The sequence below is a fragment of the Triticum urartu genome, chromosome 2A, assembly GCF_056163025.1.
Source record: "Triticum urartu cultivar PI428250 chromosome 2A, HENAU_Tu73, whole genome shotgun sequence".
Classification (NCBI taxonomy): Eukaryota; Viridiplantae; Streptophyta; class Magnoliopsida; order Poales; family Poaceae; genus Triticum; species Triticum urartu.
In genome coordinates, this window is record NC_141874.1 from 16,101,655 (window position 1) to 16,117,871 (window position 16,217).

Here is a 16,217-nt window from a genome sequence, read left to right on the forward strand (position 1 = left end):
GAGTTCCCTTTGAACTGTTTTTGGGTCTAGTTGCCTTGTCAGTTTTATAAGAAATGAAATTGACCGGTATATCTTTCTAATTTTGTTCATGTAAAATAGACTAAACTGCCCGGTTTAATGAAAGGGTATGTTAATAGTCTCCACCATGGATAGTGTATCAAAATTTGTAATTTTTTCTATATTGGGTGTACTGAAGAAAATCTTACTGAATGCAGTGTCTCCACCTTCATTTAGTACCACGTTGCTAGTTCCTTCTGAGTTACGTTCTGCGCCAAGAAGTACTACTGTGAAGTTTATTCTTCATTTAGTACCACGTTGCTATTTCATTCTGAGTTACTTCCTGGCCCAAGAAGTAATACTATGAAGTTTATTCTTTTACATGATGAGAGAAAAGTGTAAGTGAAGCCTTTTTTGAGCCGCAGTTTATTCTGAAATAGTTAAATTTATCTAGGGCTTCAACATGGGTGGCCTCCTAACTCCGGTTGCCTGCTCGAAAGCATATGCCGTCTCGATCAGCCTCGGCTCATACACCTGCAGCCCGCCAAAGCATATGCTAAAGGGCAACCCCTTCTTGTCGTACTCCGCCAGCACAACAACGCCAGGGTGGCCACACCGATGGCGAGAAGGATAGAAATATCAATGTCAGGCACAACAATCGCGTCCAATTGGTGGTCCATCATAAGCTTCTTTATTCCATTCGCGTTCAGCTCCATCAGGCGACAGATCGCGGCTCTCTCTAGTCTCCACAAGGCCAATGACGTTTGTTCTTTGGGCAGCGATAAGGTCGGGCTGCCCGAAATATTTCACCTTCTTCTGCACCAACATGTAAAAAAATAATCTATATGCATCTCCTAGATGCAGAGGCCGGGGGTCATCCTCCTTTTCTAAAAAAAGAGCTTAAATAAAGAGTAAGTTCCATTAACCGGTGTGTTGATGCTACCTTCTTTAGTTTTATTGCCTAATGATCAGTGCAAAAAAATTGAGCAAAATTTGACAAACCTATTGAAATTTATGTTCGGGAGTGATTACATCAAACTAGACGAGCACACGCACACGCGCAGGCGCGCGCGCGCGCACACACGCACACACACTTACTTTAGCCAAGGACATGTAGCGTGCTTTTTATTTTTCTCTTTATTTCTCTTTGATTTTTCCAGTCTTACAATAGCTAGCTCTACCGTGTATACATACACGCAAAAAACAACGTACACACTCCGTTTTTTTCTTCTAAAACAGTAGTATTACAAAACCTCGGTATTCTAGCGCGTGGACGTTGAATACTTCAGTATCTAAAAACCGCAGTTTCTCGTGGCTTTGGCAAAACCACTGAGGCATTTGCCAAATCGTTGTTTCTCAGTTTTCTTCAATTGTCACATGTTGTTAGGTTGCATGGATAACGCTGAAGATATCGAGTTGAACCGAACTCAGCTACACGATCTGACCAGCTTGTGCTCATGGCTGATGTATGCATGCAGCGCTGTGTAGAGAAATTGACAAGATCAACGACAGAGTAGGCGTACAAGGGCGCGTACCTTCCTTCCCCTGTGCTGAGCTTGAATTGTTTATTCATAGCTCCAGAGAAATGAAGTATAATCACACTGGTTGACGGCCGGAAAGATGGAGTTGAGAGACCGACGAGAGCAATCGTTTCTCGGTTTTTAAAAAAGGGGTTTGGACCTCTTTTTCTAATACCGTGAAAAAACCATGGTTTTGAAGATACTACGGTTTTGCAAACTGGAGTATTTCTTGGCGCCAAACGCATCAAAGTATTTTAAACCATGGTTTCTAAAAATACCATGGTATTTTTCTAAAACTTCAAAAATACTGTGGTGCCAAACGCAGCCTAAGATTTGTCTGAAATCAAACTTTATAAACTTTGAACATGTTTACAGAAAAAATATCAACATTCACAAAACCAAATCAATATTATTAAAACCATTATGAAATTAATTTTTGTATTATATAACTTTAGTATTGTAGATGTTGGTATTTTTTTAATAAATAATTGGTCAAAATTTACGAGATTGGACTTAAGACAAATCTTATATTATGTGGAGTAAAAAGTAACAGAGGGAGTAGCTACAACCAATAGTAATCGGAGACGGCAAGACCAAAGTAGTAAGCTATTACTCCCTCCATTTCTTTATGTAAGGTGTATTATTTTTGGTACGGTGACCGAGACACATAACTATAGATAATTTAGGACAAAATTACCCTTGTCTAATTCATTAATTAGCAAGGAAGAGATATTTTTCTTTTTTTTCTCTACAAGGAGAGATACATGCAATCGACAGAGAGATGCTTTTTTTTCTACAGGGCCAGAAACATAATTAAGAGGAATTACAAGAAATACACCTTACATTGTGTAATTTTATCCAAAAATAAATACACCTTATATAAAGGAACATTGGGAGTACTATTCAATTTAGACTACTAATCCTATATGATACAGGTTGACTCAGATTAGTGGTACTAATCAGTATGAAAGCCAAAGACGCTTGTAAACTTACCAACTAATTTAACGTTTATATTATGGTGACCGTTCACTGGGAGAGCATGACATTTCAAACGTTTTTTCTAACAATTTAATTATATCGAGGGCGATAAGGTCAGGCTGCCCGAAATATTTCAGCTTCTCCTGCACCAACATGTAAAAAAAAATCTAAGAGCTTACATAAAGAGTAAGTTCCATTAACTGCCGTGTTGATGCTTCCTTTTTTCGAGTTTTGTTGCATCATCATCTCTGAAACAAAATTGAGAAATTTTTGGCAAACATGTATCGTGCACACACACGGAAACGTTAGCCAAGAACATGTATTGTGCCTTTATTTTCTCTTCATTTCTCTTTAACTTTTCACGGTCTTACAGTAGCTAGCCCTACCATGTATATATGCCCACAAAAACCAACGTACTCTCCCGCTTTCTTTTACTAGGCATATAAGGTTTGTGTGAAGTCAAACATCATTAAGTTTGATCATGTTTATAGAAAAAATATCAACATTCACAATATCAAATCAATATTATTAGATGCATTATGAAATTAGTTTTTATCTTTTCAGAAACATAGGGACAGCTCATGATTTCCCTGTGGGGTCGCGCATTGGTGGGTGCTGTCAAAGCGGTATGGGTGCTCGGGTGATGGGCAGCTGGATATCCACTCACACTTCTCTGTGTAAGCAACTCAGCATGCATCGCGTGTATCTATGCCATCGTAGTCTTAGCTACTAGTCCCTCTATAAACTAATATAAGAGCGTTTAGATTACTACTTTTAATAATCTAAACACTCTTATATTAGTTTATGGAGGGAATACTAGTAGTGCATACTGCTGGTCTACCATAAACTGGATGGTGGGTTAGCAGTGCCAGGGTCCCAGCTCTCCGTTCTTATCTAGTGCAACCCCCTATAATCCGGCACGCCCGCATCACCTACATTCGCGTCCTGCATTTACAACCACCGTTTACCGCTCAGGTCGGAGATCGTAGAATGATCATGGCGTATGAGCTGGCCACCAAGGCTCTTGTTGTTAGCCTTGTGCTCGGCGCCGTCATCGCCGGCAGCATCACGCCGATCAAGGCCATCGTGTGGCAGGTGCCGGCGGTCTACGTGTTCGGCAACTCCACGCTGGACGTCGGCAACAACAACTATTTACCGGGGAAGAACGTTCCCCGTGCTAACATGCCCTACCACGGCATCGACATGCCGGGCTCCGGCAAACCGACCGGGAGGTTCAGCAACGGCTACAACACCGCCGATTTCGTTGGTATGTACATCGTCCATACTAATATACTATACCACTTCACAACGACATATTCTGAGCTAGTCCATGTGATTTGGCTGTATATATATATACGACACGCCACAGCGATGAGCGTGGGTTTCAACTTTCAAGAGTAGCCCTCCGCCGTATCTGTCGCTGGAGTCGAGTCCCTGCCGTCTTGTGCTCACCGCTCTCACCGCCGGTGTGAACTATGCGTCCTCAGGAGCCGGCATCCTAGACACTGGCGGAGGAGCCCAGTGGGCAAGGTGTGGCAGCCGCCACACCTTGATTTGGCACCAACTTTATATATATATATATATATATATATATATATATATATATATATATATATATATATATAAGCATATACTTTTCTTTTTAGAAATGCAAACATATACTACTCGTTAGTTTTAGACCACGCTAGATTGATTCATCCAAACAAAGCTAGATGAAGCACATAAGTTAGATCGAAAGCACACAAACTGGCAGCTTGATCGATGTGTTGCCCAGCACATGCCCATCTCACTACGTAGACGTACGCGAACCAGCTCGCTTCCACTGCACATACCCATTTCACTACGTAGACGTATGCAAAATAACTATCTTTTGCATCTCTAAGGCCAAAAATACCTCCCCAACAGATAGTGTAAATGCAAATAATAATAATAATAATAATAATAATAATACATTTCCGTCTTCCGAAGATGCAAACTACAACACCTCACGGTGCAAATTTGCTTCTACACCTCTAGGAGATGTAAAAGGAACGGCAATGCGTCAACCGCCCAACCGTCTTCATTGCATTTCCGCCAGCCCGCCCACCGGTGATTTTTGCCCTGAAATGCGTCGCCGTCGCCTGTCGGCCCATCCCCGACCCCACCGCCGGCAGCAGCGTCGTAGCCGTGGCCGACCCGCCGATTTGAGTCTGCTACGCTGATGACTGCCCGCCTCCGCCGCCGGCGATTTGTGCCCGAAAACGCCGCCGCTGCCGCCTGTCCATCCATCCCGAACTCCATCGCGACCCCACGACCTATCCCCACCACTGCATGCGTCTTCTCTAGACATCATTAAAAGATTATGTGCAGTGCAGTTTGAATTGGCTATTATGTTTTTGCATCAAAATTTTTTTTGAGGGGGCATCAATTTTGTCTAGTTGACAGTTTGCCACACCTTAATTTTTTTTTCGTCCTCCGCCTCTGATCCTAGACTCCACCGTATGTCTACTTAGTGCATCTTACCGAATACACACAATACCAAAAGCATGGATGGTACAAATATACTATATCATACTTAGTACGTACGTGTGGTGAGTTAGCTATATTCATGCATGCACGAAGAACGCGGGCGGCAACATCCCGTTGTCAAGGCAGGTACGCTACTTTGACGCCACCCGGTCCAAGATGGTGGCCAGCAATGGCTCCGAAGCGGTGAGCGCCCTGCCCTTAACCGGCCAACATGTCAGGCGATGGGGAGCATCCCATGGGAGAGGAGGGGGAGCAGTTGACGAGATGGGATGGAGACCAGGCAGAAGACCGGAGCCGCTTTAACTTGGAGCAGCGGAGCTATTACAACGGTATAGCATGGTGGCTGGCACCAATGAAGACCTGGCCAGCGAACTAAGTCGGGAGGGGATGGGAGGAGCTCGACGGGTCAGGAGGAGGGCCGAACCCTAGCTACTGAGGACTTGGGGGGGGGGGGGGGGGGTTCTCACGATTTAATAGGCTATTCAATTCGTCCATCCTACGAGTAGCGATTAACTTATCAATTAACTGATTAATCGGATGAATTCTTAAACAGTGGTTTATAGTATTTGGAAGTTTAGCTTCATATAAATAATTAACATATATGTCATCAACATATACAGAAGAACATCTAATAAGAAAGAAATTCTCCACCTTTAGAACCACATTGTCGATTTATTCGGAGTAGCATTTGCATATAGTCCTTGTTGGCCCAAGAAGTAACTTATCAGATTTATTCTTTTACACTAAAAGAGAACAGGCAAGTGGAAGCTTTTAGGGCCATGCTGCACCACATTATCGCTACTCAAGAAAGTCACGCGTCCTAGCTAAAGCTTGAACATGGGTGGCCTTCTCACTTTAGTAGCCTGCTCGAAAGCATATGCCATCTCGATCAGCCTCGGCTCGTATCCCTGCAGCCCGCCAAAGCATATGCCAAAAGGGACACCCTTCTCGTTGTACCCAGCCGGCACAATGATGCCGGGGTGGCCGCCAATGGCGAGATGGTTGGAAGCATAGTGCTCGGGTGCAACGATCGCGTCAAGTTGGTGCTCCTTCATCAGCTTCTCCAGCCCATTCGCGGAGAGCTCCTTCAGCAGCCGGATCCGAGCTCTCTCAACATGACCAATGCCGTTTGTATTTTGGGCTAAGATAAGGTTTTGTTGCCCGAAATCTTTTAGCCTCTCCTGTACAAAATGTAAATAAAATATCTAAGAAAGTATATACATAATAAATGTCATTAGCTACCATCTCCTTGTTAGAGTTTTATTGCCTGATGTTCTCTGCAACATGATTGTACACTGTTTGAATCTATAACAAGGCCGAAGAGATGAAAGCTAGAATGAGTTTTTTTTTCCAGTATGCTTGCCTCTATAGGATGCGCTTTGTTGAAGGCTATGATGTCTGCAAGAGAATGGACTGGAGAGTAGGACAAGTCCGCCAAGTACTCGTTTATGCTCAACTTGAACTCCGTCAGCATGGCAGTCCACTCATAGGAAACAATATCTTGACTGTCGATGCCGATGTCAAGGTTCTCGATCACCACGGCTCCGTGTTTCCTACAACAAAATTAATAACCGATCCAATGTTTCATGTACGTATAATTTACACACTGCTAGTCAGGGAGATTTGAAGTATGATAATAACCTCATTCTGCCAAGGTGCTGTTCGTAGACCCTCATCTGCTTCTCTCCAAGTCCTTGAAATAATACATTGGGGACACCGATCCTCTTCCCTCTCAGCCCATCCTTCTTCAGGAACTGCAGATATCCGCCGTGAGGTATGTACTTGGATGCTGCTCGAGTGGCCGCGGCATCGAGCTTGTCGTAGCCGACGATGGCATCCAGCACATGGACTGCATCCGACACTGTCCGACACATCGGTCTGCAACATTGCAAACAGCATGCTGAACTTTTCAAATTTCCAACTATTTTTTCAAAATCTAGAAATGCCCGGTCAGATTCAAATTAGATCTAAACAAAATTGAAGTTAAGTAAACTTAATTGAAATTTTATACTAAGTGAGTAAAGTCAAAGATTTTTACATGCTGCCTAAATTTCAAAGCTCGGTGATGGGGACAAAACTAAGAAATATGAGAAGTATACCCAACGCTGTCTTGTCTAGGGGTGATGGGGACGACGCCGGCGCGGCTGGTGAGCCCGACGGTGGGCTTGATGCCGACCACAGAGTTGAACGACGACGGGCATAGTATGGAGCCGTCGGTCTCGGTGCCGAGCGTCACGGCCGCCATGTTCGCTGCCGCGGCCACGCCCGACCCGGAGCTCGACCCGCATGGGTCGGACGACAACACGTATGGGTTGCGCGTCTGGCCGCCGCGCGCGCTCCACCCGTTCTTGACATTGCGGAAGTTGGCCCACTCGGAGAGGCTGGCCTTACCGAGCACCACGGCGCCAGCGCGCCGCAGCCTAGCCGCCACGCCGGCGTCGCGCTTGACCATGCAGCCGAGGAGCGCCAGCGAGCCGGCCGTGGTGTTGAGAGCGTCGCGGGTGGCGATGTTGTCCTTGAGCAGGACGGGGACACCGTGCAACGCGCCGGTGGCCACGCCGCGACGGCGCTGGGCATCGGCACGTGCGGCCTGCCGGAGTGCATCTGGGTTGACCTCGATGACGGCGTGCAGCAGCGGGTTCAGGCGGCGGATCTGGTCCAGGTAGAACCGGACGAGCGCGGCCGAGGTGAGGCTGCCGTTGCGGAAGCCGAGCTGGATGGCGTCCACGGTGGCCTCATGGAACTCGAAGCTGTGCGCGACGCCGGCGGTGGCGAGCAGAGCTAGGACGGCGGCGACAGCCTGCAGCCGCAGCCAAGCCATGCTTGCTTAGCTGAGCCCTGGACTAGACAGTGTCGGTGTGCTGGTTGTTTTAAGTTAGTAAAGTATGACCAGCTGCACATGCTCCACGAGTACTATGTCGGATCCACTCAGTTTTTGTCTGTTTGGCACTTTCCATATGATGTACTATCATCGTATGAAAAGATGCTCCATGAGCGGCGGCCGGCGGGAATCCTATGAAAATTGGGGCCGCCAGCTGCGCGTGCTCCACGAGTCTGTTGGATCCACTCACTTCTTTTTGTCTTTTTAGCACTTCTCATATGCTGCTTCATCGTTTGAAAAGATTCTCCATAGCGCTGGAATCCTATGAAAATTCAGGCTGGTAGTATCACTTGGTTTGGGCTTTTGGCGTGCTCTTCCTCTTCTTGGGCTTTTGATGAAGGCGGTGCACATATCTCGCTTATAAAAAACAACCGCCAGAAGGCACCACCGGCTGATGTGGCCAAAATACATGTTGATGCAGGGCTGTTGCGACCGGCCAGAGGAGGTGCTGCAGCGGCCATGTGCAGGAGGGATGACCACGGCGCCTTCCTTGAGAGATCTGCATTAGTTGTACAAGGCGTCCTAGATCCAGCAGCACTTGAGGCTATCGTGTGCAGGGAAGCATTCTCCTTGGCAGAAGACCTGAACATTCAGCGGATGGTGAATGCATCGGACTCCAAGCAAGCGGATGGTGATACAAACACAGGTAACCAAGGAAGATATGGCACGGTGATCAAGGAAATTCGGCAGAGACCTTCTCATTTTATATGTAGTTTTACCTATGAGAGTCATGAGTCGAACGTTGAGGCACATAGTCTAGCGAAAATTGCTCATTCCTTGGCCCATAACGCCATGTGTGGCTAGGCCATTCTCATGATCCAAGATTATCCGGCAAACCGTGGCTTTCGATCGTTAATAAATCTTGGATTACCCCTAAAGACATATCTTGCTTATAGCGAGAGTACCTAACCAAAAGGTACCCCTTATACCTAAATAAAAGGTAGCCTTTTTCTACTTTTTTCGGCTTTTTGGTTTATGTCTGGTTTCTCATAGGTTGAAGAGAAAAAAAATCGTAAACATATTTTTTTCTCACGAAAAATAATTTATACTTCCGCAAGAAGCATATATTTGCTTCTTGTGAAGGTATAGATTTATTTTCTTAAGAAGCAAAACTATGCTTCTCAGAAAGGGGAAAAAAAGTCATGATTCTTTTTCGCGATTTCTTTTTGTCTCCACAAAAAACACAACTTTGCTTCTCGTGGACGCACAGATTTAGTTCCACGAGAAGTTGTGCTTCTCCAAAAGCGGAAAAAAAATTCATGAATCATTTTTTTTGCCTAACCTGAGAAACATAAATGTACTTCTCATGGAGGCACCGATTTTCTTCCGCACTATGCTTTTTGCGAAGGAAAAAAACACAAAAAAATGATGTTTTATTTTCTCGCGGAGGCACAAATTTGCTTCCTTGAAGGCACAGATTTGCTTCTGCGAAGCACATCTATGATTCTTTGGAAATGAAAAAATCGTGAGTATTTTTGTGCATATTTTTGTGCTTCCACAAGAAGCATAGATTTGCATCTCACGAATACGCGGATCCGTGCTTCTTGAAAGGGAAAAAATGGAGAAGAAAAGCGTGCCTCTGGCTCCGGTTTTTCATGAAAAAGAAAGTTCATTAAAACCTATTAACATGGGATATAATTTCGAAGATCTCGAAGTGAAAAATCCAACGGTTAAAACCATTCATAATTTGAACGCATGGTTCAAGAGAGAAAAGGTTTTAAAAACGAATCTACAAATAATGGGAAAACTCCCATGTTGCAGTGCGCCATTTGTAAGCGCTAGAGAAGATGGGAGTGACCTTTGCAAGGGGTACCCCTTAACTACTGATTCCGGAGTACCTACCGTCTCGTTTGACACCTTCTTCTGCATATTACAGTACTGGGTCGGCCCTTTTCCGTGTGCTCCTTCGCTGGCAAATTGTCTCTCGTTATGTTTACTTCGCTAGTTCGATTCTTTTTTTCGGGTTTTCTCTGTTTTTCTCTGGGGGGGTCTTCTTAGTTTCTTTATTGGTTTTCTTTGTTTTTTTTCATTTCTTACTTTTAAATCCTTTTTTAAGACATATCCTATTTTTATTTCTACATTTCTCTGATTTATTTACATTTCTTTGTCTATTTTATCATTTTTCCTTTTTTAAGACATATCCTATTTTTATTTCTACATTTTTGGAAATTCATGTCCATATTTTTCATACATGTTGTACATTTTTTATACATCAGAAACATGTTTTATATACATGTTTAAACTTTTCCGGCGATGCGCATTCATTGGAAGGAGACATTCCCGTCGACGACGAGGTTCCTACGGTAACTTTGTAAATTTCAAGATGATATGCCGGCTCAGTCTTTCGGAGGTGCTCATAGGGGTAGGGTGTGCGTGTATGTGTTCATAGGGATGAGTGTATGCGTGTGCATATGAGCGCTTGTGTCTGTACTGATGTTCAAAAAAAATACATGATTAGCAGTTTTTCATATATATGTTTTGATGTATACTTTTTGCCATACACACAGTACATTTCTTGTATACATCAAGAACATTTTTCTATGCATGTTTATCATTTTTTAAGTGGGTGATCAAAATTTATCAATTCTTTATGTAAAGTTATTTATATAGTAGATATATTTAGAACATTTAGAAATATAGGAAAAATAAAAAACAAAGCAAAATGAAAAAAAACACAGAAAAGGCATTGAAGGCCTCTCTATCCCGCTGGTCCGGCCCATTTTTGCAGCTGTTGACGCGAGGCTGCGCTTTGCCTCACATGAAGCGAGAGGAAGTGTTGCTAAAAAAAAGAGGCGAGAGGAAGTCACGCCCATGCACCCAACCTTAATGTGTATGAACTACTAGTTTGAGAAAAATGATTACATCATAGGCGTGCATAAATGTCGCGACACAAAAATAAATAAGTTCCAACACCACCTTTCCGCATTGCCAGTTCTATTGCAAGAACGTAGGCGGCTTCCTGACCATGGTGACCTGCTCGAAGGCATATGCCATCTCGATCAGCCTTGGCTCGTACCATCTTAACCCGCCAAAGCAGAGACCAAACGGCACCCCCTGCTTGCCATACCCGGCCGGCACGGTGATGGCCGGCATACCGTCAATGGCGAGCACCGAAGATGCTGCATTGTTAGGTGTCACGATGGCGTCTAGCTCATGCTCCCTCATCAACTTCTTCAATCCGTTGGCGGACAACTTGTTTAACTGACTAATGGCCTCTCGCTCTGAGGCACCGATGCCGGTCGTGTTCTCAGCCACCAGAAATACAGGTTGACCAATTTCCTTCATCTTTTCCTACAATGCATGCAATTCTCACAATTTAAATTGACTTGTTTTCCAAAAGGCTAAAAAATGTAACTACAAAGAAAATATGTATCACAATGAGAAACAAATACATGAAAAATAATAATTAACTCTAAATCAAGCTGACCTCAACAGGATGTGCATTGTTGAAAGCTATGATCTCTGCAAGCGACCGAACTGGGGAATATAATAAGCTTGACAGATAGGAGTTGAGGCTTAACTTGAACTCTGCTGGTAATGCAATCAGTTGGCCATTGTTCACAAAATCCAGTAGGACACTTAAATTTTGTATGTCAAGGTTCTCAATCACGATTGCTCCTTGTTTCCTTCAAACCAAAAAAATATACAGGTTGATGGGATATGACCAATGTTTTAAATAGCGGGCTATGGCATTTAGCGGCGACACTTAAAAACAACTATAGCTGGGCTATAGCGGAGCTATAGCGGTAAATTATACATGAAATCATTTAGTGGCAACACCCTCAAACAGCTATAGCGGGGCTATAGTCGGCTATTTAAAACTATGGATATGACACCATAGATGGAAAATGTTTTCACCCCCCCCCCCCCCCACACACACACGCGCGCGCACACACGAACTTAGCCATATAAGTTGGGGCATTGTGCCTCTCACGATTAAGAAGCCAACCTATTTCGCTTGTATGATGAAAATAAAATTAATGAAATTAGCTAGTTAGTACTCCTTCTGTAAACAAAAGTAGTGATCTAACACGTCTTATATTTGTATACAGAGGGAGTATCCCATCCATATTGAGTCAGAAGGCTCATTTACCAAGCCATAAATTACAACTGTATAAGTTTGACTGAATTTGTATAGATAACTAAAATTACCACCTGCGATTTTGTGAAAGTATACTTCATAATAGATCTAGTTATATGGATTTCATATTGTGAATATTGATATTTTTCTCGATAAAATCAAACAAACTTAAAAAGGTGTGACTTAAGACAATTCAAACGAGCCTTGTAAACCCAGACAGAGGAAGTACCTCATTGTGTTGAGATGTTGCTCATAGACTATCTGTTGCATAGTCCCATTTGGAAAGTTGAAGAAGCCATTAGGAACGCCGAGCCTCTTCCCTCTAAGGCCATCTTTTTTCAAGAACTGCATGTATCCACCACGAGGGATGTACTTGGAAGCTGCCATCGTGGCAGTAGAGTCAAGGGCGTCATAGCCAGCAATGGCGTCCAGCACGTGGACCGCATCAGCCACAGTGCGGCAAATCGGCCTGTTGTTGATAAAATGTCAATTCCATTTGTTTAACATGACATAAATTTCCTTGACAAATCAATGCAAACAACGGCATGTGTTGTAAAAATGAAGCAAAATAATGTTATATCTACAACAATAAAAATCAGAAGAAACAAATCATATAACGGCAGTATGTCGATAAAAAACAATATGAACTTCATCAAAAAGAAAATGTTAGTGTTAAAATTTTAGATTTTACCTGTGAATACATACCAACATATACATTAATATTATGTTGCTTTAATATGATCGGTAAGAATAAAATGTAAATGCGGGATAATCAAAATAAAGAGACATGACAATGACTATAAAAAAAAAAGCAACTATATATATATTATGGGCTTTATGGGCAATGAGAAATCACAAGGTCCGCACAGAGATAAAATAAGAAATCACGAGGTTTCAATACAGGCCACGTGAATATTTCAACTCAATTAGTATTGTTGAGATATCGTAATCACTTACCCGACAGTATCTTGGCGTGGTGTGATGGGGATAACCCCAGCCCGGCTGGTCAACCCCACCGTCGGCTTGATCCCCACCACCGAGTTCAACGACGCCGGGCAGAGTATCGAGCCGTCTGTCTCCGTTCCCAGCGTCACGGCCGCCATGCTCGCCGCCGCCGCGATCGCCGACCCCGTGCTCGACCCACACGGCGTCGCCGACAGCACATAGGGGTTCTACACGGAAGCGAGAGAAGATCATTCAGTCATCATAACAAAGGATCAATTAACTGAAACTACAAGGACTTGAGAAGTTACCCTGCCCTTGCCCCCGCGGGCGCTCCAGCCGCCGCCGGAGAAGCTGCGGAAGTTGGCCCACTCGTCCATGTTAGCCTTCCCGAGCACCACGGCGCCCGCGCGCCGCAGCCGGCGCACCACGCCGGCGTCCCGCCGCACCACGGACCCGAGCAGCGCGAACGACCCGGCCGTGGTGTTGAGCGCGTCGCGCGTGGCGATGTTGTCCTTGAGCAGGACGGGCACGCCGTGCAGCACGCCGCTGGCCCGACGGCGGCGGCCGGAGCAGCGCTCGGCGTCGGCGCGCGCAGCCTGCCGGAGCGCGTCCGGGTTGACCTCGATGGCGGCGTGCAGCAGCGGGTTGAGGCTGCTGATCAGGTCTAGGTAGAACCGGACGAGGTCCACCGAGGTGAGGCTGCCGTTGTTGAAGCCGAGCTGGATGCTGTCTACGGTCGCCTCCTCGATCCGGAAGCCATGAGCACCGGCGAGCGCGAGCACGAGCACAAGGGCGGCGATGACGACCGCGACGAGCGGCCGAGGCATCCTGGAGGACAAAGAAATGTGAAGTCAATGTGCCGGCTGAAGTGTGCTCAGCTCAGCTGAAGCTAGCTGCTCACTCAACTAATTTTCTGCACGTCCTTCGATTTCTCCTTTCCCTCACTTTGTACCGTGCGATGGACTCCAATTGGCAAATCATATACTATACAATTAGGCAAGCAAGCACACAGGCCGTTGGTGGAAAATACAAAGGCAGCTGGTCAACACAAGTTTCCTTCGAAGAATGTCACGGGCGATCGTACAACCGGGATGGTGGTCCAATAAAAATAGGTGTTTACACATTACTAGCAAAAGTGCCCATGCGTTATAATGGGGACATGAATAAACAAATATGCTTCAAACGGCAGATCTACAAAGCTTTGCATTGCTAAAATCAATGGCGGTAGCTGTGGATCGATGGGCGGTTGCTTGAAGAGAAACTTTGGCATCAAGGGTTATTTGGTGGTTCGCTCGAAAAGGATATGTGATGTAACGGAGCATTCCGGTGTTGTTGTAAGAATATAATGAGCATTAACCAGTGGTTAGATCGACAAAGAGAATATATTAATATTGCAAAGATATCAATTACACTAGTGATTAGATGGTTAGGAGGCAGTGGTACCCTAGCTTAACAGAGATCAAACTGTAGACTTGACGCTTCGCTGTCTTGTTAATATTGAATTTTTTTTTCTCTGTAGGTAGCAAGTTGCTCACGTTGACATCGTCAATCTTAAGGCTCCGCAACTTTGACCCACGTCTTTAGTATAGACCCGGTATTCAGTAGACGTGTGCGTGTGCGTGTGTCAACATTATAATTGATGCCCTACTTATTGCACATCTAAATGACTCAATCAAATAGCATTAAAAAATGACTCAATCAAATATGAAAAGAAAAAGGAAAGTAAAAAACAAAATACACGCATGAATCTCCAGGTGAAATCAATGACATATGATTTAGATGTGCAATACTTACAGCACATCTAAATATGCTTTAGCAAAACCTGCAAGCATAATGATATGACTACTTATGAACTGAAAACTCTCTACAATAACAAGTTTAGTAAAGTACTATTATTAAACATGACATAGGAGAGAGCTGCCAATCTGGTAAGTGATGTAATGCTTAGCATGGTATACCTGTCTTGCTTATTTGAGAGTTGTATGAGGATCAGACTAGTCTGTACGATGGCCACCTTCCGCGCGCCTGATCTCCATGTTCCGGAGCTTCAGCGGCAGCCATGGGAATCACTTAATTCACGTCTCCGACGCAAACACAGGTAGTAGTACGTATGCTTGGCTGCTGAACAAGATTAAAACAGGCATGCTGCCCTGCTCCCGTGAGGTACATTGAGGTACATGGAAAACGGAAGGGAGGAGTAAGTCGGATCCGAGGTTGGATATGATCATTGAGCTGACATCCAGGTTTCGTTCATCTTCCTGCTATCCGCCGCGGCCCAGTACGTACTCCATCATCTCGGGCTAATCCTGCTTCGTCAGGTGACTTGTCGCACCATAGCCATGTAGCCGTTCCAAACAGGTTGCACCTGCGCCAGCCGCTCTAGCTAAGCCGCCGCATGCACGTATCGACCGTGCTGACTGCTGCTGCGCTTTGGCTGCGTAAACCACCATGCTGGTTCGCCCCACTGCTGGTTTTGGCCTCGCAGCCTGATGCTGCCGCCACTGTGTTGCCGTCTACCGCTGGTGTACTGATATGCGTCACCTGCTGGCCTCTGCCGCGAGCTTCGCGCCTACACGCAAGAGTCACCGCACCGCTCCTGGGCATGGCAACCATGTGCTCGAGCAGCCCACGCAGCTTGGCCCTGCTAGTTACGAGCACCACGTATTAGCTAGCCACCACCGCGTGTCGCAGTGCTGCATGCATGCTTCGGCAGCGTCGGATACACAAGCTCTTCCCTGGCCATCGCCGCTCCGGGAACTCGTGCAGGCGGCCGCCTCTTCGCTTGGGTGATCCTCAATGACTCGGCCATAAACCACCGGCCGTCCTACACGCTGGCATCTCTGATCTGTCACAGCAATCCCCTTCCAATCTCCTAGACGCGCAATCGCTCCCGATTCGATGAACCCTAGCAAAATCCCGGTGCGCTTTTTTATTGAAAGAGGTGAGGTAGGAACCAGAGGTATGTCCGATTTTTTTATGAAGGGAAAGGCTAGAGGTTGTTTCTGAATTTGTTTTCCAAACCCACCTGCCACAAGAATCGGTGAAACTTGCCCAAACGGCCCATCCTGGCGACGCACTATTAAAATCGATTTGAATCAGAAGCCACGGACTCCCCTTAAAAAAATCAGAAGTCACGGACAAAGAAACACTCTAAATTCAATAAGAAGGGTCCTTCATTTATACTTGAACAACATCATTGGTTAGTTGAGTTGGTTTCTGCGGGCGTGTGCTTTCCTTGTCACCGTGGTTTGAGTCCTGTTCATAGCAGTTTTGAATATATTTTTGACGCGTGCAACAACGTACGGAA

The 16,217-nt window shown here is 45.2% G+C and overlaps 3 protein-coding genes across 3 annotated transcripts; 1 reads left to right on the top strand and 2 right to left on the bottom strand.

Annotated features, from left to right (window-relative positions):
* The first annotated feature begins 3,436 nt into the window (after positions 1-3,436).
* On the top strand, positions 3,437-8,729 carry LOC147982937 (uncharacterized). The gene is made up of 2 exons (XM_087539401.1): positions 3,437-3,762; positions 8,306-8,729. The coding sequence occupies exons 1-2, from the start codon at positions 3,486-3,488 to the stop codon at positions 8,686-8,688; spliced, it is 660 nt and encodes a 219-aa protein (XP_087395527.1). The 5' UTR covers positions 3,437-3,485; the 3' UTR covers positions 8,689-8,729.
* LOC147982938 (putative amidase At4g34880) lies at positions 5,583-7,873 on the bottom strand. The gene is made up of 4 exons (XM_087542745.1): positions 7,103-7,873; positions 6,645-6,881; positions 6,367-6,556; positions 5,583-6,184 (listed from the first exon to the last, which is right to left on the bottom strand). Exons 1-4 carry the CDS (start codon positions 7,822-7,824, stop codon positions 5,828-5,830), a joined length of 1,506 nt encoding a protein of 501 aa, XP_087398871.1. The 5' UTR covers positions 7,825-7,873; the 3' UTR covers positions 5,583-5,827.
* A 1,935-nt stretch (positions 8,730-10,664) lies between the features above and the next one.
* LOC147982939 (putative amidase At4g34880) lies at positions 10,665-13,857 on the bottom strand. Its single transcript, XM_087542746.1, has 5 exons — positions 13,219-13,857; positions 12,923-13,137; positions 12,195-12,434; positions 11,312-11,510; positions 10,665-11,175 (listed from the first exon to the last, which is right to left on the bottom strand). The coding sequence occupies exons 1-5, from the start codon at positions 13,735-13,737 to the stop codon at positions 10,819-10,821; spliced, it is 1,530 nt and encodes a 509-aa protein (XP_087398872.1). The 5' UTR covers positions 13,738-13,857; the 3' UTR covers positions 10,665-10,818.
* Between the last annotated feature and the right edge of the window lie 2,360 nt (positions 13,858-16,217).

Coding starts and splice junctions, on each gene's coding strand:
- LOC147982938 (XM_087542745.1), bottom strand. CDS start 7,824: ATGGCTTGGCTGCGGCTGCAGGCTGTCGCCGCCGTCCTAGCTCTGCTC. Junction 6,882..7,102: donor CCTAGACAAGACAGCGTTGG/GTATACTTCTCA, acceptor GCAATGTTGCAG/ACCGATGTGTCGGACAGTGT. Junction 6,185..6,366: donor ACAAAGCGCATCCTATAGAG/GCAAGCATACTG, acceptor CATTTTGTACAG/GAGAGGCTAAAAGATTTCGG.
- LOC147982939 (XM_087542746.1), bottom strand. CDS start 13,737: ATGCCTCGGCCGCTCGTCGCGGTCGTCATCGCCGCCCTTGTGCTCGTG. Junction 11,511..12,194: donor CAACATCTCAACACAATGAG/GTACTTCCTCTG, acceptor TTTGGTTTGAAG/GAAACAAGGAGCAATCGTGA. Junction 11,176..11,311: donor ACAATGCACATCCTGTTGAG/GTCAGCTTGATT, acceptor CATGCATTGTAG/GAAAAGATGAAGGAAATTGG.
- LOC147982937 (XM_087539401.1), top strand. CDS start 3,486: ATGATCATGGCGTATGAGCTGGCCACCAAGGCTCTTGTTGTTAGCCTT. Junction 3,763..8,305: donor CAACACCGCCGATTTCGTTG/GTATGTACATCG, acceptor ATGTTGATGCAG/GGCTGTTGCGACCGGCCAGA.